Source organism: Elephas maximus, chromosome 24, assembly GCF_024166365.1.
Source record: "Elephas maximus indicus isolate mEleMax1 chromosome 24, mEleMax1 primary haplotype, whole genome shotgun sequence".
Classification (NCBI taxonomy): domain Eukaryota; kingdom Metazoa; phylum Chordata; class Mammalia; order Proboscidea; family Elephantidae; genus Elephas; species Elephas maximus.
Window position 1 is genome coordinate 17526198 of NC_064842.1, and position 24996 is coordinate 17551193.

Consider the following 24996-nt stretch of genomic DNA (forward strand, 5'->3'; position numbering starts at 1 on the left):
CAATTTTGGCTGAGTAGTAGGTGGTGCAAATGTTAACATGCTTGGCTGCTAACAGAAACGTTGGAAGTTTGAGTCCATCCAGAGGTACCTCGGAAGAAAGTCTAATTCTGAAAAATCAGCCACTGAAAACTCTAGGGAACACAGTTCTACTATGCACACATGGAGTCGCTATGAATTGGAGTCAACTCCACAGAAACTGGCTGGTTAAAGATTCTTGACAACCGAATGCAATGTGTGATCCTTGACTAGATTCTACTTTAAAGGACCAATGGTTGTAAAGGATGGTCTTGGAAAACTTGGGGGAAATGTGAATATGTGCTGTATGTTAAATAATAGTGTTATATAGGGTCGCTATGAGTCGGAATCGACTCGACGGCACTGGGTATCAACATCTAATTTCTTGGAGTTGATAATGACATTGTAGGTTATGTAGAAGAGTATCTTTGTTTTGGGGAGATATATGTATAAGCATTTAGGGGTGAAGTTCCTTAATGCCTGCAACTTACTTTAAAATGTTTCAGTGGAAAAAACATGTGTGACAGAGAGAGAGAAGGAAATAAATTTGGCAAAATGTCAACCATATCTCTAGGTGAAAGGCACAGTGCAATGGGCTGGAGATTACTGAAATGAATATAATGTAGCTCCATTCCCCTCAGGGAGGTTATAGAAGATTTTTTATCCCTGGGCTGAGCAGGGCAGCCATCAGCTAACTCCTGTTGCCTGAAGCCTCAAATTGCCGAAGGTGTTGCCATTTCTTTGCTGACCCCTAGCTTTCATTTCCATAAAGTGATCTTTGAATTAGTGGCAGTGCGTATATAGTTGTAATGCTTAATATTTATTTGGGTTTTACTGTGTACCAAGCACTACGTTAAGTGCTTTTACATTCATTACCACATTTAATCTTCTAGAGCTTTCAGAAGAAGACACTGAGAGACACTTAGCTTGTTAGTGGCAGAGCCAAAGCCCACACTCTTAAACCACCACTGTATTCTGTAAGCGTCTTTCCCAAGAGAGAACAGATTGCTGAGATATTTAAGACGCATAATCTACAGCACTCAGCAAAGGGATATGTTCCTGAGGGGTGGGAGTGGAATTTGACTTTGAAACATAAAAAGCTTAAAAAATAATCAGGTCTGATCAAGATTGTTACCATCTTACTGCCTAAAAACATGATTTTCTAATAGGTCTGCTTCCACCACAGGATCACCTGCCAACAGAAAAAAGCATTCTTCTCTTCATGTAAGAAGGAACAATGATGTAAATGCCTTGAGAAGATTTGTTCATACCTGCTATTTCTACTTCTACTCTAAATCTTGTCTTTAATAGAACTTTTTAAATTGAAATCCTATAGAAAAGTTCAAAGAATAGTAACACCCAGTCATATAGCTTTCACCATGATTTGTCAATTGTTCACATTTTGCCAAACGTTCTCTCTGTCTCTTCCTCTCTCTCATATATTTTACCACTGAAATATTTTTTAAGTCAGTAAGCAGTGTTCTGACACTTCACCCCTATATACTTGCTTGCACATGTCTAACCCCAAAACAAGGATACTCTCTAAAACCTACAATGATATAATTAACCCCAAGAAATTATACATTGATACAATAATATTATTTAATATACAGCCCATATTCAAATTTCCATCAAGTTGTCCCAAATAGATGCAGTGAATGGAATAAACAAATAACAGCCCTAATGTTAAAAAGAACTTGCTTCTTTATAAATAATACGTCTCTAGGTCGTTTGGAGGACAAAATAACAATGAGTGTGAATACCCTTTGCAAACAAACCACTGCACAAATGTAAGGAAGGCTGAATGCTGCCTAGTTGTTGGTGCTTCTCCATTACGGCAAATCAGTAACACTTCAGTGGCCAAAAAGCAGCACACATTTTCTCAACAGCCAAATTTGTAAGAATGCACGTTTCCCCCGTGGGATAAAAGCTTTTTTACTTTTTAAAAATTAAAAGTTACTCATGGACCATTGCCAAAGTTAAAACAGAAGTAAATAAAACAAAAAGGGAAACTTTACCCATTCTCATGTACCAATTATTTTCATTTTACGTGAAAATAAAATATGGCTCAAAAATATCTTAGTTTTTCCTGAATTAGCTTTTGTGTACATAAGCTTCCTCACCACCGTCCTAAAAGGCCTCCCGGTCTCTAGGTTCTCCATCTTTTACCCTCCCAATCACTGTTATTATGAGCCCAGAGAGAGACGGCCCTGGATCTATGACTGGTGGGAAATTTGGTATTTTAATGGCTTGTGGCCACACACTGGTGGCCTTGGATAATCCACAGTTCAGACAATGGCCAGCTCCTTTTACATACTGACTGAGCTGTGTACAAGTAAGAGTCACTTTCTTTGCCTACGAGACAAAGTTCATCACTCATTTTGTGCTATCTCTGAACTTCAAATACACGCCTGCTCTAACACTTAGAGAATTCTACAATTATTTATGTACATAACCGTTTCACCTATTCCACAGTGGATCTCTTCAGAACATACCCTGTTAAGTAATCTTTCCCCAGCATCTAGTATTGTTCTTGGCACGTAGTTGGTGCTGACTAAGCATTTGCCACGTTGACTCTCTGGGCTCACAATAAGTGGGGCTGAATTAAGCATGCAGAAGTGGATTTTAGATTATTTCCAGCACTGGTAGCAGAATTTTAATAAGGCTAGAAGAGATGCATCACAGTAGTACCTGGTGAAGGCAAAGGGGAAGTGCCCTTGAATCCAACCGCTCAACTTCGCCTCGTATGAGGGAAAACAGAGACCGCAGAACCAGCTTCGGAGCCTCTGGCTGCTCATCAGCATTTACTTCAGCAGCCTCCTCACCGCCGACTGCCTCTGTGGCTGCTGCACTGACTGTCTTTTCTGGCATCGAAGGTGTACTATCCCCTGAAGGAAGCCCTTTAAGAAGTAAATAAAATACCTAGGTTAAGTATAAATTCCTATCATGGTGGAACACCTTACAACGATTAGGCTTGTTAACCACAAAACTTTCAAATAAAATTAATCATATGAAAAAAGCCAGAAACCACAAATTATTACCCTCATTAAATTAAGATCATGCTGACAACTGATTGCTCCTATTAGCATATACATAAACCATTTTTTTTTTGCAGAATTATAATTAAGAATATTAATAAAAAGTGATCCAAAGAAAAGCATGCAGTTTAAACCTGATCAAAAACGTGATTCTCCCAAAGGAAAAATGGATTAGCTGTGATTCTACGTCCTGGCTTGGCTGAAATGAAACAGGGCTGAACGGGACGGTAAATGTATCTATCACGTGAAACGGCTAACGAAGCTGAGCCATTCTGTCTAAATTCTGGTCTGATAACTTTAGAACCACTTTTGGATCCCAGGAGAGCAGCAGACTTTCAGAAAATCAGTGCCAGAGCTAATGGCCCCTCAAACTTTTTTCCTAGTAAAAAAGTTAAGGAAGACAAACTTCTGAAAAGCTGTCAATGAATAAATGTTTTTGATCAACAGCTCCTGAAATGAGGCGCCAAATTTTAAAAATTTAATCTTATAAAGTTCAGCTTACAAAATCTCAGTATCAGTTCTAATTTTCATGTTCGCATGGAACAGGCTGTCTGTCTACATCTGTACATACCTTCAGCTCTTCAGCTAGTCTGCCTCGACCTTTCTCAGCAATTTAACATATACACACCCACAACTGAGGCTGCCCCTTCCCAGCAGCTCTTGTCCATTCTTCACTTCCCTGGTAAAATACTCACGGCCTTTCTGAGCAATTATGTATTCTAACAGCTGGAATATTTTCCAACCATCTGCGTCTGTTAGTGGTGGCTTGCATGTTGTTATGATGCTGAACAGATGTCAGCAGACCTTCCAGACTAAGAAGGACTAGGAAGAAAGGCCTGGTGATCTGCTTCCAAAAATCAGCCAATAGAAATCCCACGGATTACAACAATCTGATCCCGCTGTGCTTGGGGTCAGTATGAGGCAGGGGCAACTCCATGGCAGCTAACAACAATATTTACTCGTGTTTTACCCTACCAAAATCCGTGCCCTTTCCTATAACATGAGCCTGAAGCTAACCTACTTTCCTCTGCACCCCATATATAGCTTTGTAGTATGCTGGGTTACATTGTAGTCAAAGTCTCATCTTTATTAGGTTATAACTCCCGCAGCACGGGGCTAACTTATGCTGAGGCTGCTTATGTACAACCAAATACCTCATGGGATTTGATTCCTTGATTTGGAGGTTTAGGGCCATGGTTTCATGGAATATCCTAGCAAATTGGCCTCATATCGTGCTAAGTGCTTCTGTTTTATCTCCTAAATTCAGCTGCATAGTGCCTGGGGTCTTAAAAGCTTGCAAGCGGCCATTCAAGGTACAACAATTGGTCTCTACTCACTGGAATAAAAGAGAATCAGGAATAAGAGAAGGAAATAGAGCGTGTGGCTAATTGCCCCCATAAACACAATGGAATATTATTCAGCCATAAAGAGGAAAGAAGTTCTGATGCATGCTACCATGTAGATGAACCCTGAAAGCATTATGCTAAGTGAAATAAGCCAGACACAAAAGAACAAATATTGTATGAGTCCACTTATATGGAATATTTAGAATAGGGAAATTCATAGAGACAGAAAGGAGATTAGAGGTTACCAGGAGCTGGGGAAAGGGAGGAATGGGGAGTTGTTGCTTAATGTATACAGAGTTCCTCCTTGGGGTGATGGGAAAGTTCTGGAAACAAATAGTGGTGATGGTTGCACAACACTGTGAATGTAATTAATGTCACTGAATTGTACACTTAAAAATAGTTAAAATTGCCAATCCCACTCCTAGGTATATACCCTAATTTAATAAAAGACACACGGACAGACATATGCACACCTATGTTCACTGCAGCACTATTCACGATAGCAAAAAAAAATGGAAACTGCCTAACTGCCCTTCAACGGACGAATGGATACACAAAACGTGGTACACACAATGGAATACTAGGCAACCATAAAGAATAATGACAAGGCCACAAAGCATACGATAACACGAATGTATCTGGAGGATGTAATACTAAAAGATATAAGTTAATCATGTAAGGACAAATATTGTATGACCCTACTTTTGTAAGAAGAGAAGACAGATAGTAAAACCTGTGAAAGCTGGAACCTGTGTAAGGGAGAAACCTGTCAGAGAAGGAAAACTCAAATATTTTCCACTAACAGAGAGTGATAGAACAGAACTCCCCCACAGGGTTTCCAAGGAGCACCTGGTGGATTCGAACTACCGACCTTTTGGTTAGCAGTCGTAGCTTTTAACCACTATGTCATCAGGGTGTCCATGGGTAGGTACAGGTGTGTACAAATGTGTGCACAGATAGAAGTATCTATATGTATATTTATGTACAGACGTGTGTGCATGCATACGTATTCATAAAGGACACAGGTACAGATACTTCTGAGACACAGCCAAACACCTTGTGAGACTGGTTTTCTGGGTTTGAAGGTTTAGGGCCTTATTCTCATGGGACAACTCAGTCAACTGGCATAGTACATAGGTCACAAAGTTCATGTTCTACATCCTGGTGAGGTTGAGTAGCATCTGAGATCTTAAAAGCTTACAAGCAGCCATCTAAGATACAACTATTGCTCTTTACCCCTCAGGAGCAAAAAAGAAAGAAACCAACGTCTCAGAGAAGAAACTAGTCTACAAGACTTATAGCCTACAACGGCCATGGCCTCATTTACCCTGAGACCAGAAAAACTAGATGGTGCCTGGCTACCATTACTGATTGCTCTGATGGGGACCACAATAAATGGACCCGGATAGAATGGGAGAAAAACATGGAACTGAACCCAAATTCTAAAAAAGTCCAGACTTACTGGACCAGTTGACTCTCTGAGATTATTGTCCTGAGATACTCTCTGAACCTTGAACCAAAACTATCCCGAGGTTACCTTTTAGCGAAATAACAGATTGGAACACATGATAAAGGATGTTACCCAGGGGTATGGTGCTCCATTAAAAAAACATCTATATGAGATCAAAAAGTCAACAATTACTCTAAAGCAAAAATGAGAAAATAAGGGGGCAGGGAAACTAGAGCACTGGAAATGGAACAACCAGAACGCAATGAATGAGAATGCTGACACATTGTGAAAAATGTAATTAATGTCACTGAACACTCTGTATAGAAATTATCAAATGGGAACCCAATTCGCTATGTAAACTTTCACCTAAAGCACAATAAAGTATTATTTAAAAATTGGTTAAAATGGCAGACCTTAAGAAATATATATTTTACCACAATAAAAAAATTCTTTATGTGAACCATCTACTCTTTCTGTTTGTGTTGCATCTTGCTGAGGCTGGCATGCAGAAATTGTTCTTTAGAAACAGGACTACCAACATATGCAGAGAAAAGGCACATGTGCTGGTTCTGTGGCAAGTCCTGGTAAAAGTCAAGTATGAAACAGAATTCCTAAACACGCTGTAAAATTCCGCAGAAGTGAGGTAGCATGGCTGAACCATCAGGCTGAAGTCAGCCTGCCTGGGATCAAATCCTGGAGTGCCCCTTATTAACAATATGACATGAGGTGTCTTAGTCGCCAAGTGCTACAGTAACTAAATACCACAAGTGGGTGGCTTTAAAGAACAGAAATTTATTTCTTACAGCTCTGAAGGTTAAAAGTCCAAAAGGTCTTAGCCATGTTGATTCCTTCTTTGCTGGTAGCCCTGAGTGTTCCTTTATTTCTTGGCTTATAGATGATCTTTCTGTGGATGTATGTGTGTGTGTCTGACTTTTTTAGAAATCAGAAGTGATTAGATTTAGAACCTACTCTCCTTGGGTATGATCTAATTAACATAACAAAGAAAACCTTATTTTCAAACAGGATTATATCCATAGGTATAGGGGTTAGGATTCCAACACCAATTTTAGGGGGGATATGATTCAATCCATAACATTCTACCCCCTGCCCCCCCAAATACACATCCTTCCCATGTGCAAAATACATTTGCCTTATCACACTGTCCCTAAAAGTCTTAACTCATTCAGCATCGATTCTAAGTCCAAAATCTCATCTTTTGCATCATTAAATCGAGTATGGGTAAGACTCTGGGCATGTTCCATCCTAGGGCAAAATTCCTTTCCACCCGTGTACCTATGAAACCTAGAATACAAGTTATCTGCTTCTAAAACACAACAGTGAAACAGGTACAGGGTAGTCGTTTTCATTCCAAATGGTAGAAATTGGAGGGAAAGAAGGGTCACAAGTACCATGCAAGTCCCAAAACCAGCAGAACAAATTTCATTAGCTCTCAAGGCTTGAAAATAATCCTGTTTTCCAGGCACATCTGGGCAACAGCTCCACCCTACCAGCTGTGGGCACTGGTCACACTCTCCAGATTCTGAGCAGAGGCCCCTCAGCCCAGGGTTATCAGCCCCACCTTCCAGGCCCACCGAAATAAAAAACCTGCTCTCCAGCTTTGGGTAGCTCCATTTTCCTGGTTGAGTGGTGGCTCTGTTCTCCTGGCCTGCTGGCATGGCAACCCTGCCCCCTCAACTTTGGACAGCAATCTCATTCTCTTGGCCCACTATGAATGGCAGCCCTTCTCTCTGGAACCAAGGCAGCGGTGACTAGACTCTTTGAAACCTAGGGGACAGTGTCCCACCCTTTGAGACCTAGTGGGCAGTGACTCCACCCTTTGAAACCAATGAAGCAGCAGCCCTGTCCCCTGTGCTCCTTCAGACAGCTCTGTTGATGTCTGAACTGCTCCCAGGACTGTGCTTTCCTTTTCTTGGAAGACAACAGATGTTTGCAACCAAGCAACTCCATTGGCCCACTTATTGCCTGTAGAATTCCAAAAGGCAGACAGTTTTCCTTCATTTTATCCTGTCTCTGTCCTTTTCAGTCTAAGCTGACAAGATTTCTGCTGTATTGACTGATTAGACCCATGTCACAGGTGTAACCTCTTTAGCAAAAGATTATGTAGTCACAACCTTAGTGTCCTTTTCAGGACAAGCTCTCTTAGTTTTCACAGTAGAATTTTGCAAATCTTTAAGTTTTGATTTTGTTTTACACCATTCTTTTTTAAGTCTATCTCTTTCTTCCTGCATTTTACTATAAATGGCAAGGAGAAACCATGCCACACCTTTAGGATCTTGCTTAGAAATCACCTCAAGCTCCACTTTCCACAAAACATTCAAACGTAACTTAGATGAGTTCTTTGCCACTGTATAACAAGGATCATCTTTCCCTCAGTGTCCAATAACATGTTCATTATTTCCTTTTAATGACTCACAAAAAGCCGATTTAACATTCACATTTTTGGCAACATTCTGTTCATGATGACAGCAGCTTTTCCTACAGTTCTCAGTTCTTTCTGAACCCTCATCAGAATTGCCCTCAATGTCCATAATTCTACCAAGAGATTCTTCAAGGCAATCAAGGCTCTTACTATGAAGCACATCAAAATTCTTCCAGCTTCTACCCATTAATTAATTCCAAATCCCTTTTCACATTTTAGATATTTGTTAGAGCAGCATTCCCACTCTCTGGTATCAAATTCTGTCTTAGTTACTCAGTGCTGATGTAACAGAAATACCACAAGTGGTGGCTTTAAAGGACAGAAATTTATTTTCTCACAATTCTGGAGACCAAAAGTCCAAATCAGAGTCTCAGCTGTGTTAATCCCTTCCTTATTGGTAGCCCTGGGCATTTCTTGGTTCCTTGGCTTTCCTTGGTTTACAGATTTGGTTTGTTTTCTGTATTCCCTGGTATGTGTATGTATGTTTGCATGTGTGTGTGTGTATCTGTGTCTAATCTGCTCTTTTTATAACTCAGAAGTGATAAGATTTAGAGCCCATCCTACTTGAGTGTGATCTAATTAACAACCAAAAACCTTATTTCCAAACAGGATTACATCCACAGGTACAGGGGTTAGGATTCCAACATCTATTTTGGGGAGATACAATTCAATCCACAACATGGGCCAAGTACTTTATCTCTTCGTGCTTCAGGTTCCTCATCTATAAATTGGGGCTAACTGTATTGTGAATAACACCTAAAGAGGCTGTGGTGAGGATTAAGTAAGATTATCCATATATAGCATGGACCACAGTGTCTGGCATATCGTAAGTCCTCAATCAATGTTCCAAAACTTTTGTTTTAAACCTTAGCTAGCTGTAATCAAGTTAAATGCTATAATTTCCTAACTCTGAGTTTAGAGCACTATAATTTTAACTCTATCACAACCACCGTCTCCTCCTGAGATTTCAATGTTTATCCTATTTTGTTCACCATCTGTAAAATAGGTATCACTTGCCAAAGATTAATGTGTTGACATTTTGAAATGGTATCTTTATCTAAAAGATGTTATCATACAAAATTATAAAACAGTATTATTTCAGAGCAGATCAATTTAATTCCATGCCTCTGGACATAGTTCTTGCTACTGAAAACCTTAAAAAGGTCTTTGGTTTTGTGATTTCATGTTACAATCCGTAACTGAATTCATTAAACCCCTTACCCATTAGATGCACACCTTGGCGATAATTTTGGAGGATGGATCAGAAATCATTTTTAAATACATGGCTTGTATAGTTCCTATGCTAGAGTCTTTGTCTTGCTCATTTTTGTCTTCCACATTTCATCCCTCTAAGGTTTCAGTTAGTGCCAAGAAAACAGGAGAGTGTTCAACATTCAGATATCTTCAATCCTTGGCTAAACACATTTAAGTGGCAAGAAGGAAATATTCCTTCCTTTACTGCAAACCCAGACACTGGTATTATGAGTGAGATTAATTTGAAAATGAGCCAACTTCCTTCTGATCTGACCCGGGATCAAAGAGAGGTATGTGCATAATTACCATTTGTTCAACGTGGCACATTCTCCAGTGCCCTCAGACTGCAGTCTCTGCTAACAGAGGTAGCACTGAAAGGCCGTGGCTCAGGAACTCTGGCTTGTGTCCAGCAGCCCAGTGACCTAAGGAAATTGACCTGACTCCTCTAAATCTGTTTCCTTATAAATTAATGGCTATGGATTAAAAAAGGCAACATACAAAGGGTACGTGGCATTTAGTTGGTACTCAAAGTGGCAGCACTGTTCTTTTGACTGAGGATTGGGCAAGGAATTTCAGTGTCAATAAAGGGATGTAAAGACACGAAAACAGCTGTTGGGCTTTATTTTAGGTGACATCTTGAAAACTACTATTAATACTTCAAGACTGTTTTGAGGAACAGGACTCAGATAAGGCTGCAAGACCACCTCTTTTATCAGCTATGTTAACTATGTTTTAAGTCCTTTAGTTGTAATATGGCATCATAACAGACTCTGGAGAATAGCAACATAAAAAAAAAAAAAAACAGACTCTGGAGAATAGCAACGTATAAACCCTCAAAAGAATATTCTTATCTCCCTCTCAGGTAGATGCCACAAAGCAAACTTTTCTTGAGTGGAGGGAGCAAGTCCTTCTTATAGCTTGTTTGCTTTGTTGAGCTTTTGAAGAAGTAGGGTTCTAATTATTCACTTGAAATTTTAATAAACCATACTGAACCATTATCTACATCTATTAGCCTGCCTTAGTATTTAAGCATGTCTGCCTCCAGCTAAAACTGTCTTGAACCAACAGAGAATTATTTATTTTCCCCTTTAGTATAAAATGCCCACCGACTAAGACAGACACACTAGTGGATTCACACAGGATCCTAACCACCGTATTTAGATTTTACAGACACATAGTGAACCTGAAAAAACACTTCAAGAAATGACCTTCAGGAACTCAAAAAGAATTTAACAAATTCATGCCAGATGAGCGCTCCCTTAGGCTACTTAAGGCTACAGTCTCTACACCCACTAACCCCTAGGTTGTAAAAGTAGATGACCCCATGGGTAGTTACACCTGCTCCAGCAGTACACAAATAGCTATTTCTTCAAGTTCTACCACTTTCTAAAGTTTGCTCCAGGCTGTTTTCATTCCATATTTAAGGCACAATTAGTACACATAAATATTGCTGGGATTTAGACTCTAAATTATGTATAACGTCAACTAGCACCAATGTTTGGATTCCATAATTTTCCTTACATAAGTTTGATTAGACAATTTTTACACTTTAACACGTTTTATTAAAAACTAAATATATGCAAGGGATTTGCCTAAGTATACATTTAGTTATCCTAATTTTAAACTTCTCATTCAGATCTACAGACATTCTCAAGCACTGAAGTTTCAAATAAAATTAATATGTTGTTTTTCTATTTGTTGTTAGGTACCATCAAGTTGATTCCAAGTCCAACTTATAGAGACTCCATATGACAGACTAGAACTGCCCTGTAGGATTTTCTTGGCTGTAATCTTTACAGAAGCAGATTGCCAGGTCTTTTTTCTGTGGAGCTGATGGGTAGGTTAGAACCACCAACCCTTTGGTTAGCAACCAGGTACTTAACCATTGTGTTACAGAAAACCAGAAACCCAATGCTGTGCCTGCTACTTCTAATGTCCTTCCTCTCCTCTTTATTCCTATCTCCTTTATGTGGTTAGCTCTTATTTGTACTAGCTCAGTTTAGATATCAATTCTTCCTAGAAGCTTTCAATAAATCTTCTAAGACAGTGTATTTTAACAGTTGTGTGCATATTTATCCCTAGTTATGACACTCATCTTGTTAGATTGTGCTTGTTACTTAAATGTCTCCCTTACTCGATCATATAAAACTCAAAGGGCAGGTTCACCAGCAGTTTCTGTGCCTGGCATACAAATGCTCAATAAATATCTGTTGACTAAGTAACTCTGTATGGTTCTCTAAATATGCCTAGAGGATTCATCCTTTACAGCATTATCTATTATTACTTTTGACAATGGAAAGAAAAATTTTATAATGGGAAGACTTCTTCGGTAATGTAACCAAAACCAAAAACCAAACCCTGTGCCGTGGAGTTGATTCCGACTCATAGCGACCCTATAGGACAGAGCAGAACTGCCCCACAGAGCTTCCAAGGAGCTCCTGGAGGATTTGAACTGCCGACCCTTTGGTGGGCAGTGGTAGCACTTAAGCACTACGCCACCAGGGTTTCCCTGTAATTAAAAAAAAAAAAAAAAAGTAAAGCCTATCTTAATTCTTTATCTAGTCTATCTTAATTCAATTTTTTTGTGGTAGGCAGAATAATAAAAACCCATGGTCGCTGAGTCGATTCTGACTCATAACGACCTTATAGTGCAGAGGAGAGCCATAGATTTCAAGGCTGTAATCTTTATGAAAGCAGGCTGCCATATCTTTCTCCTGCAGAGCACGTGATGGGTTCGAACCAAAAGGTCGGCAGCTGAGCGCTTAACCACTGCACCACCAGACCTCCTCAGGCAGAATAGTGGCACCCTGAAAAAATCCACATCCTAATCTCTCATACCTGTGAATATGTTACATCACATGGCAAAGGGGAATTAAGGTTGCAGATGAAAGCCGCGTTGCTCAAAATAGGGAGATGATCCTGGATTTTCCAGATTGGCCCAATGTAATCACAAGCGTACTTAAAAATGGAAGAGAGAGAAGCAGAAAATCAGTCAGTCAGAGATGTGAGGTGAGAAACATTTGATATGGCATTGCTGACTTCGAAGGTAAAGGAAGGGAAGAGGCCACAAGTCAAGGAACATGGACAATATCCAGAAGCTGGAAAATGCTGAGAAACAAATTATCCCCTGGGGCTACCAGAAAAGAATGCAGCCCTGCCAATTCCTTGATTTCAGTCCAGTGAGATTCCTGTCAGACTTCTGACCTACAGAACTGTAAAGTAATAAATTTCTGTTGTCTTAAGCCACTAAGCTTATTATAACATTATGGCAGCAATAGAAACGAATACACTTTTTATATAGGGGCTTTTTTTTTTTTTTATCTTAAGGGATTTTTGGCTACTGACCTTAAAGTCCCTTCTGATTCTAAAATCATTTGAATCTATATACATCAGAAACTCCTGTTTTTACTGTATTCTTACATAAGGAATAGTTAGCTACCTTTCAAAGGAGATACGTTCTGTCTTCATTGATCAGTCTCATAATGAGGGAAGAATAAAGAGAAGATACTGTTTTGGCAGGTCACACTATAAAGAAGTTTTCATTGTAGTTTAATTGAAAAGACAGAACAAAGAGCACAGATAAGGTAAACCAGGGCTTCAGAGTTATGGAAGTTTAGCATAGTCTGTAAGGGGGTTAAATCGTCTGTTTACCGACCTAATGAACAATTTTTGGTTAAAATCCCAAAACATCAAGCCCAGTGCCTACCATTCCTTTTACAGGGGTTCAGCCAGGCTTTGACATTTTTTTATTTGAATGCACTTGGGTAGAGTATGCACACTCCTGCTCACCACTATTCCCATCAATACCTACTATCTCAATCCTGGCCAGAACTACAAGTATATGTTATCTGGTCAGCTCCACTTGGCATTTGAGCTTATAGCCCAGCTCTCAAGGTTCTACTATGTCAAAGCCAGATATATAAAAAGCAAATATGCTCAGAGGATTCATCCTTTACAGCATTACCAGTTATTACTTTTGATATCAGTTAACATGCCAGTAGGGATTAACTGACAATAAACTCGAATTGGACTGGAAATACATTTTTAGGAATACATAGAGGGAAAAGGATAAGTAAGCCTGAAAAGAGAGAGTATTAAAAAGATCCCAGGAAAATAAGGGAAAAGTACTGACAAAGCAGTTAAGATGGATTCAAAATCAAGTTAAAACCATTTCTTAATTTTGCTGAATGTTGCTCCTAGTTGTTGTTAGGTGTCATCGAGCCCATTTCAACTCACAGCAACCCTATGTACAATATAACGAAACACTGCCCAGTCCTGGGCCATCCTCACAATTGTTCTTATGCTTGAACCCATTGTTGTAGTCACTGTTGTCAACCCATCTCCTTAAGGGTCTTTCTCTTTTTCACTGACCACCTACTCTAAGCATGATGTCCTTCTCCAGGGACTGGTTCCTCCTGAAAAAATGTTCAAAGCATGTGAGACAAAGTCTCACTATTCTTGCCTCTAAGGAGCATTCTGGCTGTACTTCTTCCAAGACAGATCTGTTTGTTCTTCTTGCAGTCCATGGTATATTCAATATTCTTCACCAACACCATAATTCAAAGGTGTCAATTCTTCTTTGGTCTTCCTGATTCACTGTTCAGCTTTCACATGCATACGATGCGACTGAAAACACCACGGGTTGGATTAGGAGCACTTTAGTCCTTAAAATGACAACTTTGCTGTTTAACACTTTAAAGAGCTCTTTTGCAGCAGATTTGCCCAATGCAATGTATCGTTTAATTTCTTGACTGCTGCTTCCATGGGTGTTGACTGTGGATCCAAGTAAAATGAAATCCTTGACAATTTCAATCTTTTCTCCATTTTCACGATGTGGCTTACTGGTCCAGTTGTGAGGGTTTTTGTTTTCTTTATGTTGAGATGTAATCTGCATTAAAGGCTCTGGTCTTTGATCTTCATCAGTAAGTGCTTCAAGTCATCTTCGATTTCAGTAAGCAAGGCTGTGTCATCTGCGTATCGCAGGTTGTTAACGAGCCTTCCTCCAATCCTGATGCTCCGTTCTTCTGCATATAGCCCAGTTTCTTGGATTATTTGCTCAGCATACAGACTGAATAAGTATGGTGAAAGCATACAACCCTCATACACACCTTTCTTGACTTTAAACCATGCAGTATCCCCTTGTTCTGTTCAAACAACTATCTCTTGGCCTATGTACACATTCCTCATGAGCACAATTCAGTGTTCTGGAATTCCCATTCTTCGCAATGTTATCCAAGTTTGTTATGATCCACACAGTCAAATGCCTTTGCAGAGTCAATAAAACCCAGGTAAACATCTTTCTGGTATTCCCTGCTTTCAGCCAGGATCCATCCGACATCAGCAATGATATCCTAGGTTCCAGATCCTCTTCTGAATCCGGCCTGAATTTCTGGCAGTTCCCTGTCGATGTGCTGCTGCAAGCTCTTTTGAATGATCTTCAACAAAATTTTACTCCTGTGATATTAATGATATTGTTAGATAATTTCCCCATTCAGTTGGATCCTCTTTCTTTGGAATGGGTACAAATACAAGTCTCTTCCAGTCAGTTGGCCAGGTAGCCGCTTACAAATTTCTTGGCACAGATGAGTGAGCACTTCCAGCACCGCATCTGTTTGCTGAAACATCTCCATTGGTATTCCGTCAATTCCTGGAGACTTGTTTTTCGCCAATGCCTTAAGTGCAGCTTGGAGCTCTTCCTTCAGTATCAGTGGTTCTTGATCACATGTTGCCTCCTGAAATGGCTGAATGTTGACCATTTCTCTTTGGTATAGTGACCCTGTGTATTTCTTCCATCTTCTTTTGATGCCTCCTGCATCAATGTTTTCCCCATAGAATCCTTCAATATGGCAACTCAAGGCTTGAATTTTTTCTTCGGTTCTTCCAGCTTGAGAAATGCAGAGCATGTTCTTCTCTTTTGGTTTTCTAACTCCAGGTCTTTGCACATTTCATTATAATACTTTGTCTTCTTCAGCTGCCCCTTGAAATCTGTTTGGCTCTTCTACTTCATCATTTCCTCCTTTTGCTTTAAGAGCAAGTTTCCGAGTCTTTTCTGACATCCATTTTGGTCTTTCCTTCTTTCCTGTCTTTTTAATGACCTCTTTCTTCTTGTATGATGTCCTTGACGTCATTCCACAACTCGCCTGGTCTTCGATCATTAGTGTTCGATGTGTCAAATCTATTATTGAGATGGTCTCTAAATTCAGGTGGGATATACTCAAAGTCATACTTTGGCTCTTGTGGACTTGTTCTAATTTTCTTCAACTTCAACGTGTATGTGAGCAATTGATAGTCTGTTCCACAGTTGGCCCCTGGCCTTGTTCTGACTGATGAGATACTGAGTTTTTCCAGCGTCTCTTTTTCACAGATGTAGTTGATTTGATTCCTGCTCCTACTTATGCTACTCAAAAACTATCTTGTGACACATGTAAAAACAATAAAAACACATAATAGCAGCGGTTACCATTTAGAAGCACCTGTTTTATGCTGGGTACTTTAGTAAGTGCTCTACATATAGGATCACTTATTCTAATAACAACTGCGAGAGATGTAGGATCAGCCCTACTTTACAGATAAGGAAAGAGGTTCAGGGAAATAAGTTACTTTTCTAAGATCACATCAGTAGGAACAGGCAGAAACCGGGTTCAAACCCCAAATCTATGTTCTTTCTACTACACAAGACTAACTCCAGGCCCTAAATTACCAAGCACTGGCTATCCATTTTCAAGGTTTGTTTGCTTCCAGCTTTCATGCCATCCTTGTCATCTCCCAGCTGGCCACAGTTGGGAAAGGCCTCTAGGGAAACAAGTTAGGGTACTGAAAAGAGGCCAGACAATTTAAAGGATTTTCCTTTCTAAATTTCTATCACTGCGTTATCTCTGGCTTCTTGCCAACTGCTGAATTGTTTTGTCAAATGCTTTGATACTATGGTGACTGGTGCTGAGTAAATAACTTAAGTATGTTGTTATGGTAACCATCAGACACTTTATCTGAACTTGTCTTTTAACAATCATACAAAATTTGTAGGCTAGTAGCTGCCAAGACTAAAGAAGAGGAAAATGGGGAGTAACTGCTAAAGGGTACAGGATTTCTTTTGGGGGTGTTAAAATATTCTAGAATTAGCTACTGGTGATGGCAGCACAACACTGAATATATTAAAAGTCACTGAACTGTACATTTCAAAAAGGTGAATCGTGGTATATGAGTTCTAGCTCAATAAAAAGTTGTAGCTATAATTAAAAAGATAACAAGTGTTAATAAGAATGTAGAAAAATTGGAACACTTATATATTGCCCGTGGTGATGTAAAACAGTGCAACTGCTGTGAAAAACAGTTTGGTAGTTCCTCAAAAAGTTAAACAGAATTACCATATCACCCAGCAATTCCACTCCTAGGTATATATCTAAGAGATGTGAAAACATGTCCACACAAAATTCTGTACACTAATGTTCACAGCAATATTATTCGTGATAGTCAAAAAATAGAAACAGCCCCCAAAACCATCAACTAATGAATGGATATATAAAATGTAGTATATCCATAAAATGGGATATTACTGAGCAATACTAAGGAATAAGGTACTATCATAGATTGAATTGTGTCTCCCAAAAATGTGTGTCAACTTGACTGGTCCATGATTCCCAGTATTGTGTGACTGTTCACCATCTTGTCATCTGATGTGATCTTCCTGTGTTGTAAATCCTATTTCTGTGATGTTAACGAAGTGGGATTAGGCGCAGTTATCTTAATGAAGTAGGACTCAATCTACAAGATTAGAATGTGTCTTAAACCAATCTCTTTAGAAATATAAAAGAGAAAAGCGAGCAGAGAAACAGGGGGACCTCATACCACCAAGAAAGCAGTGCCGGGGCAGAGCATTTCCTTTGGACCTGAGGTTCCTGTGCCTAAGAAGCTCCTAGACCACGGGAAGATTGATGACAGGGACGTTCCACCAGAGCTGACCGAGAGAGAAAGCCTTCCCCTGGAGCTAAAGCCCTGAATTCGGACTTCTAGCCTACTAGGCTGTGAGAGAATAAACTTCTGTTTGTTGAAACCATCCACTTGTGGTATTTCTGTTACAGCAGCGCTAGATGACTAGGACAGGTACTGATACAACGTGGATGAACCTTAAACTAACTGAAAGAAGTCAGTCACAAAAGACCACATGCTGTACAATTCCATTGATAGGAAACATCCAAAACCAAACCCACTGCCGTTGGGTCGATTCTGACTCATAGCAAGCCTATAGGACAGAATAGAACTGCTCCATAGGGTTTCCAAGGCTGTAATCTTTATGGAAGGCAACTGCCACATCTTTGTGGTTCGAATCGCTGACCTTTCAGTTAGCTGCATTTAACCACTATGTCATCAGGGCTCCTTTATGAAACGTTCACAACAGGCAAATCTACAGGGAAAGAAAGTAAATTATGAATAGCCTACTGCTGGCGGGGGCGGGGGGGGGGCTCAGGAAAAATGGGAAACAGTTGTTAATATGTATGGGGTTTCTTTTGGGGATGATGAAAATATTCTAAAATTGATTGTGCTGATTATCGCAAAACTGTGACTATACTAAAAATCAATGAACTATACATCTTAAATGGATAAGTCGCATGGTATGTGAATTATATGTTAATAAAATTGTTAAAAACTAGTGGGCTAATTTCCATCAGTTTTTAGGATATTTACCTAAAGCCATGTTGGTTTTAACCACAGTGAAAACTTGGTGTAATGCAGTTTGAAACTCAAGTTAGTTGACTATATGAAGGGGCTTCAGTTCCTTTAAGAAAAAAAAGCCCACAATATATGACAACTAGATTTTCCTGGGGCCATGTTCAAAGTTTTAGCAAGTCGGAAATACTACCTCCAGGAAAACTGTCTATATTGTTATGTCTCCTAAATACTACTGCCCTATTTTTTCTTTTTTCCAGGAGCCCTGGTGGTGCAGTGGTTAAAGTCCTTGGCTGCTGACTAAAAGGTTGGTGGACCACCAGCTCCTCTGCCGGAGAAAGATGTGGTAACCTGCTTCTGTGAAGATTTACAGCCTTGGAAATGCTATGGGGCAGTTCTATTCTGTTTTACAGGGGTCGCCATGGGTCAGAATTGCCTGGATGGCAACAGGTTTGGTTTTTTTATTATATTTTTCCAGTGTTAGCCTTTGGACACATGAAAAACTACTACCAATTAAACTAGGAACAGAGTAAAAGAGCAAATAAACTTACCTTAATTTCTGTTTCCAGTGAGTGTTCAAAGAGTATCTACATACAAACTTATCCGTGGTTTAAAATTTAGTATCATGTTTTATACGTCATTTCATATTTGAGAAGCTATTCTATTATTAGAAAATTTCTCATCTCTAAGCAAAACTATGAAATTTCATTTGCTTTAGGATCTTAGAATTTAACAGTAAAAAGATGAATAAACTCTACAATAATCAGAACACTGTAGGACTGGCATAAAGATAGACATATAGACCAATGAAATATCACTGATCACCCAGAGATAAACTTTCACATCTATGATCAATTGATTTCAACAAGGGTGCCAAGACCATTCAATGAGGGAAAGAACAATCTTGTCAACAAATGATGCTGGAACAACTGAATATTCACATGCAAAAGAATAAAGTTGGATCCTTACCCTACATCATCTAAAAATTTAAAAATGGATTGAAGATCCAAATTTAAGAGCTAAAACTATAAAACTATTGGAAGAAAATATAAAGGAAAATCCTCATGACCTTGGAGTTGGCAATGGTTTCTTAAATATGACACCAAAAACACAGGCGACAAAAGAAAAAATAGATAAATTTGACTTCATCAAAATTAAAAAATTTTATGCATCAAAGGACACTAACAAAAGAGTGAAAAGACAACCTACAGAATGAGAGAAATCTTATAAGGGTTTAATATCCAGAATATGTAAATAGCTCCTACAACTCAAAAAAAAAAAAAGGGCAACTCAATTACAAAACAAACAACTTGAACAGACATTTCTCCAAACAAGGTATATAAGTTGCCAAGAAGCACATGAAAAGATGCTCAACATCATTAATCACTAAGGAAATACAAATCAAAATTACAATGAGATACCATTTCACACCCATCAGGATGGCTATAAAAAATGAAAATAACAAGTATTGACAAGTATGTGGGGAAATTAGAACCCTCATACATTGCTGGTAGAAATATAAAATGATGTAACCACTCTGGAAAATAATTTAGCAGTTCATCAAAAAGTTAAATGTTAATTACAATATGACCCGGCAATTTCACTCCTAGGTATATACCCAAAAGAACTGAAATCAGGAATCAGATTCTTGTACACAAATGTTCACAGAAGCATTATTCACAATACACAAAAGATACAAACAACCCAAATGTCCATCAACTGTTGAATGGATAAACAAAATGCAGTATATCCATAGAATTGAATATTATTCAGTCCTAAAAACGAATGAAGTTCTCATATATGGATGAAACATGGATGAAATTTGAAAACACTATGCTAAATGAAATAAGGTAGACACAAAAGGAAAAATATTTTATGATTCTACTTATATAAAATATCTAGAATAGGCAAATTCATAGGGACAGAAAGCAGATTAGAAGTTACCTGGGGCTGGGGGGAAGGGGAGAATGGAGAGGTATTACTTAATGGGTACAATTTATGTTTGGGGTAAAGAAAGAGTTTTGAATTGTGGTGGTGATGGTTACAAAACATTGTGAATATAATTAATGTCACTAAATTATACACTTAAAAATGGTTAAAATGGCAGATTTATGTTACATGTTTTTCCACAATTTTCAGGGAAGAAAAGGGCAAATATTTTCCAAAAGCATAAGCTATTTGTATTGTTAGTTTTGACATGGAGAATGAATCGGAGAGAAGCAATATGGGGGACATCTTTAGGAGGCTTTCCGGTAACCCAGCTAAAGATGATGATTCTGAACTGTGGCAGTGGGGATGGACAGAAAGGGACAAACTAGAGAGACCAGAAAGCAATAAAATCACAATCACTTGGACTTGTTGATTGGTTATATTCCAAGAGAGGACAGGGTTAAGTGATCTCCTGGGGTTGGGGTCCCACCAAGGAAACTCTGAGGAAAGCTCATAGACAATCCTAATATTCCCTCTTTTAGTCCCTCCCAGTTCTAGAAAAGATGGCTCACATTCAAAAGAATCCTTCCACTCAGTTTTGAATTCTTTTGTCTATGTAAACTTACCACTTCTTTTAATTAAACAACAAAATTTAAAGGACAGCCTAAAACATGCCCCTTAATACTCTATAGATATATTGTTGTTAGTTGCTGTTGAGTTGGCCCCTGATGCATGGTGACCCCATGCACAATGTAAGGAAATGCTGCCTGGTCCTACACCACCCCCATGATCAGTTGTGGATCAGACCATTGCGATCCATAGGGTTTTCACCGGCCAATTTTCGGAAGTAGGCTAACAGGTCTTTCTTCCTAGTCCATCTTAGTCTGGAAGCTCCACTGAAACCTGTTCATCATCACCAGAGGTGAATCACCTAATTTTAATGACATTTAGACTATACCATCTCTATGCAGAAATCTAAGAAATTCACAGCTCAGGAAGGAATTGTGTAGACATATGAGGATGAACACCATCACTGTACAGGAGAGGAAACTGAAGTACGTAAAAGTACATACTATTCCTAAATTTTATAAATCACACATTTCAAAGATATTAAAGGATAGTAATTCTATACTTACCTGCTCACTAGATGATCAGTCCTCAATAACTTTAAATTACACAATCACACCTAGGGAAAGTGGAGTAAGTCCATGGAAAGAAGGGCCAGAAAGAGCCATCATCTTGAAGCTATGACTGGCTCTTAAAAATACTCAACTAGGTCTTAGTTTTTAAAATCATCACAAAATCAGATTAGGATAGTATGCCCTTAAATTATAGTTATAGAAGAAATCTATTTATAAACAAATAGCACTGAATACATCATCTGTTTACCCCTTAGTTCATTTAAGAAAACGCATTCATATACCTTATTCAAAATTACTTTAAATTTGCTTTAAGTCTACTAAGAAAGACAAGACAAAGGAACCAGTTAACTGGAAAGTGAAATTATGAGTTACATATAAAAAGTTATCAAATTACATTACTGAGTGTCTTAGTTATCTAGTGCTGCTTTAACAGAAATACCACAAGTGGATGGCTTTAACAAACAGGAATTTATTCTCTCACAGTTTAGGAGGCTAGAAGTCCAAATTCAGGGCACCAGCCCCAGGGGAAGGTTTTCTCTGTCCACTCTAGGAAAGGTCGGTGTCTACTTTCAACATCTGTGGGCCCAACGTCCCTAGGAAATCTCCATATGTCTTGGCATCAATCTTCCCCTGGGTCTAGGAGGTTCTCAACACAGGGACCCCAGGTAGAAAGGACATGATCCACTCCTGGCTCTTCTTTTTTGGTGGTAGTGAGGTCCTTCTCCTCTCTGTTCACTTCTCTCTCCTTCTTTTAAAATAAAACGTGTAATTCAAGCAAGGGTGTGACTTGAGTAAGGATGGTGACTTGATTAAGGGTGGTGACATGAGTAAGGGCGGTGACTCAAGATACACCTTACACTAATCCTACCTCATTAACATATAGAGATTAGAATCTATAACACATCACAAAATGGAGGATAATTACGTCAGATCACAAAAATGGAAGACAACCACACAATAGTGGGCATCATGGCCTAGCCAAGTTGACACATATTTTGAGGGGACACAATTCAATCCATGACATTCCATGCTCTGGCCATCAAAAATTAATGTCCTTGCCACACGTAAAACACATTCACCCTATCACATCATCCCAAAAGTCTTAAGTCAACACCAAGACCAAAATCTCATCTTCTGAAGCATCTAAATCAAATACTGGTGAGACTTTAGGCATATTCCATCCTGGGAGAAAATTTCTCTTCATCTGTGAACCTGTGAAATCTAGAATACAAGTTATCTGCTTCCAAAGTACGACAGTAGAACAGCACAAGGTAGACATTTCCATTACGAATGAGAGAAATTGCAGGGATAAGAGGCACCAAGCAAGTCCAAAAACCAGAACAATTTACATTAGCTTCCAAGGCTTGAAGATAATCCTCTGTTCTCTGAGAATGTCTAGGCAATGGCCCTGCCCTCAGACTCTGGGAGTTAGCCATGCTTTCTGGATTCTGGGTGGAGGCCCCTCAGCCCTGGGCTTCAGCTCTGCCTTCCGGTGCCACTCAGGGAGCAACTCTGCTCCCTCAGCTTTGGGTATTCTCATTCTCCTAGTCCAACAAGTGGCAACCCCACCCTCTTGGTCGTGGCAGCCCCCACCCCCTTGGTCGTGGCAGCCCCACCCCCTCTGATTTGGCCCATCCCCCCGGCACACTTTAACAGCATCCCCACACTCTGGGACCGAGCTGACAAAGATCAGACTCTTTGAAACCTAGGAGGCTATGGCCCCACTCTTTGAGATCTAGGAGACTATGGCCCCACCTTTTGAAACCCCAGAGGCCATGGCCCCACACTTTGAGACCAAGGTGGCTCTGCTTCCCATGCTTCTTCCAATAGTTCTGCTGATCTTGAGCTACTCAAGGAATGGTCCTTTTCTTATCCTCGAAGACAACAGGTGTTGCTCCTTTGGACTGTTTCCTGCCTGTAGAATTCCAAGAGGCAGACAGCATTCTTTCCTTTCGCTCTTTCTCTTTCCCCTTTGGTCTAAGCCGATGGATTTTCTGCTGTGGTAGTTGGTTAGATCCATCAGTCACAGGCTTAATTTCTTTAACAAAAGTTTGTGCAGCCCCGTCCTTGGTGAAAATTCTAGAACACATGCCCTTAGTTTGCACAACAGAATTTACAAACCTTTAAGTTTTGTTTTCATTTTGCACAGTTCATTTTTAAGTCCATCTCTTTCCTCTCACATTTTACTATAAGCAGCAAGGAGAAACCATGCAGTCCTTTTCAATCTCGCTTAGGAATCTTATCAGCCAAATATTCAAGTTTGTTACTTACAAGTTCTACCTTCCACCAGACATTTGAATATAATTCAGAACTGCCTTTGATGTTCCTAATTTTACCAACGGTCTCTTCAAGGCAATCTAGTACCTATTAGTCTTTACTTTTTTTTTTTTTTTTTAATAGGTACCTTAAAATTCTTACAGCCTCTATCCATAACCCAATTTTAGGTAAACCACTTCCACATTTTAGGTATTTGTTAGAGCAGCACCCCCACTTCTCAGTACCAAATCCAATCTGTGACACTGAGTAAATAATTCTAAATTTGTATAAACTGGAAATTATCACATTTTGTTCCAAATAAACAAATAAAAATGAAAAATCAGGATATGCATACACTGACTGTATTTCTAATCATCCAAAGACACAAAGAAGAGCAAAATGGGAGGAAACACTCCTCTTCATTGACTAGAAGCTTATGCAAAGACTGCTGGCATGTGTAAAGTGGGATTACACTAAGGAACTCCAGTCTAAGATGTAGCAGAACTCATTAGCCCCACAATGTCTGATCAAAACTAACCAGAATTTCCTTGTGATTCAGGGGGGGGAAAAAAAAGCCCATAGCTCCAAACTTTAATGTTGAACTACATACTGAATAAGAAATACTCTGAATTATTTTGTGACCAAAATGATATACTTAAAACTAGACTTCTTACTGAACATTGGCATAAGATGTATATTAATGTATATTAATGCAGACTATTCACCTCTTGAGTAAGATGGAAAGGTCCTATGAAAATGCTGAGGAAGATTGTACTAAAACATAAACTCATAGGTTAGGATCAAAGCTACAGTAATGATAGAATATTTTAAGGTTGGTATTAGTAGAAAATGGTTTAATTTATAAAGAAAGGAGGCTATATGTATTCAAAGTACGTGGTGTGAAAACAAGGAGCCCTGGTGGCACAATGGTTCAGCACCTGGCTACTAGCCAAAAGGTAGGCGCTTTGAACTCACCAGCCATTCCCTGAGAGAATGATGTGGCAGTTTGCTTCAGTAAAGACTATGGCCTTAGAAACTCTGCCCTATAGGATCACTATGAGTTAGAATCAACTTGACAGCGGTAGGTTTGGTTTTATGGGTTTCGATGTAAAATTGTGTACATAAAAATCTCAATTTTGACACTATTTATTATAGCAAAATACTAAGAATATCCATAAAAGAAGTGGTTAAATAAATCATGGTACACCCCTACAATGGAACACTGTGGAGACGCACCACGTGCGTGTCTACTGTGTCCGTGCGTGCCTGTGCAAGTCTATCTGTATCTATTGCGTCCACATGTGTCTGTGTGTGCCTATGCAAGTCTATTGAATCTATGCGTGTGTATTGTGTCTATGCATGTGTATTGTGTAACTGGCTCCAGAATATATAAAGAAAAAGCAAGGTGCATAGTATAGGATGAGAAGGAGATTTATTTTTAGTTCAAGAATAAAAAGTATAA

The 24996-nt window shown here is 39.2% G+C and overlaps 1 protein-coding gene across 3 annotated transcripts in view; it reads right to left on the minus strand.

The window, feature by feature from the left end:
* Positions 1 to 24996, minus strand: part of CNST (consortin, connexin sorting protein) — a 92357-nt gene that overhangs the window by 40446 nt on the left and 26915 nt on the right. For 2 of the 3 annotated variants that reach the window (XM_049868043.1, XM_049868042.1), the window contains one exon: positions 2707 to 2915. In XM_049868043.1, coding sequence (XP_049724000.1) covers positions 2707 to 2886 — 180 coding nt within the window. In that variant the 5' untranslated portion in view covers positions 2887 to 2915. Of the gene's footprint in view, positions 1 to 2706; positions 2916 to 21272; positions 21489 to 24996 lie in introns of those variants that run through there. The other variant, XM_049868044.1, reaches the window with a different exon arrangement.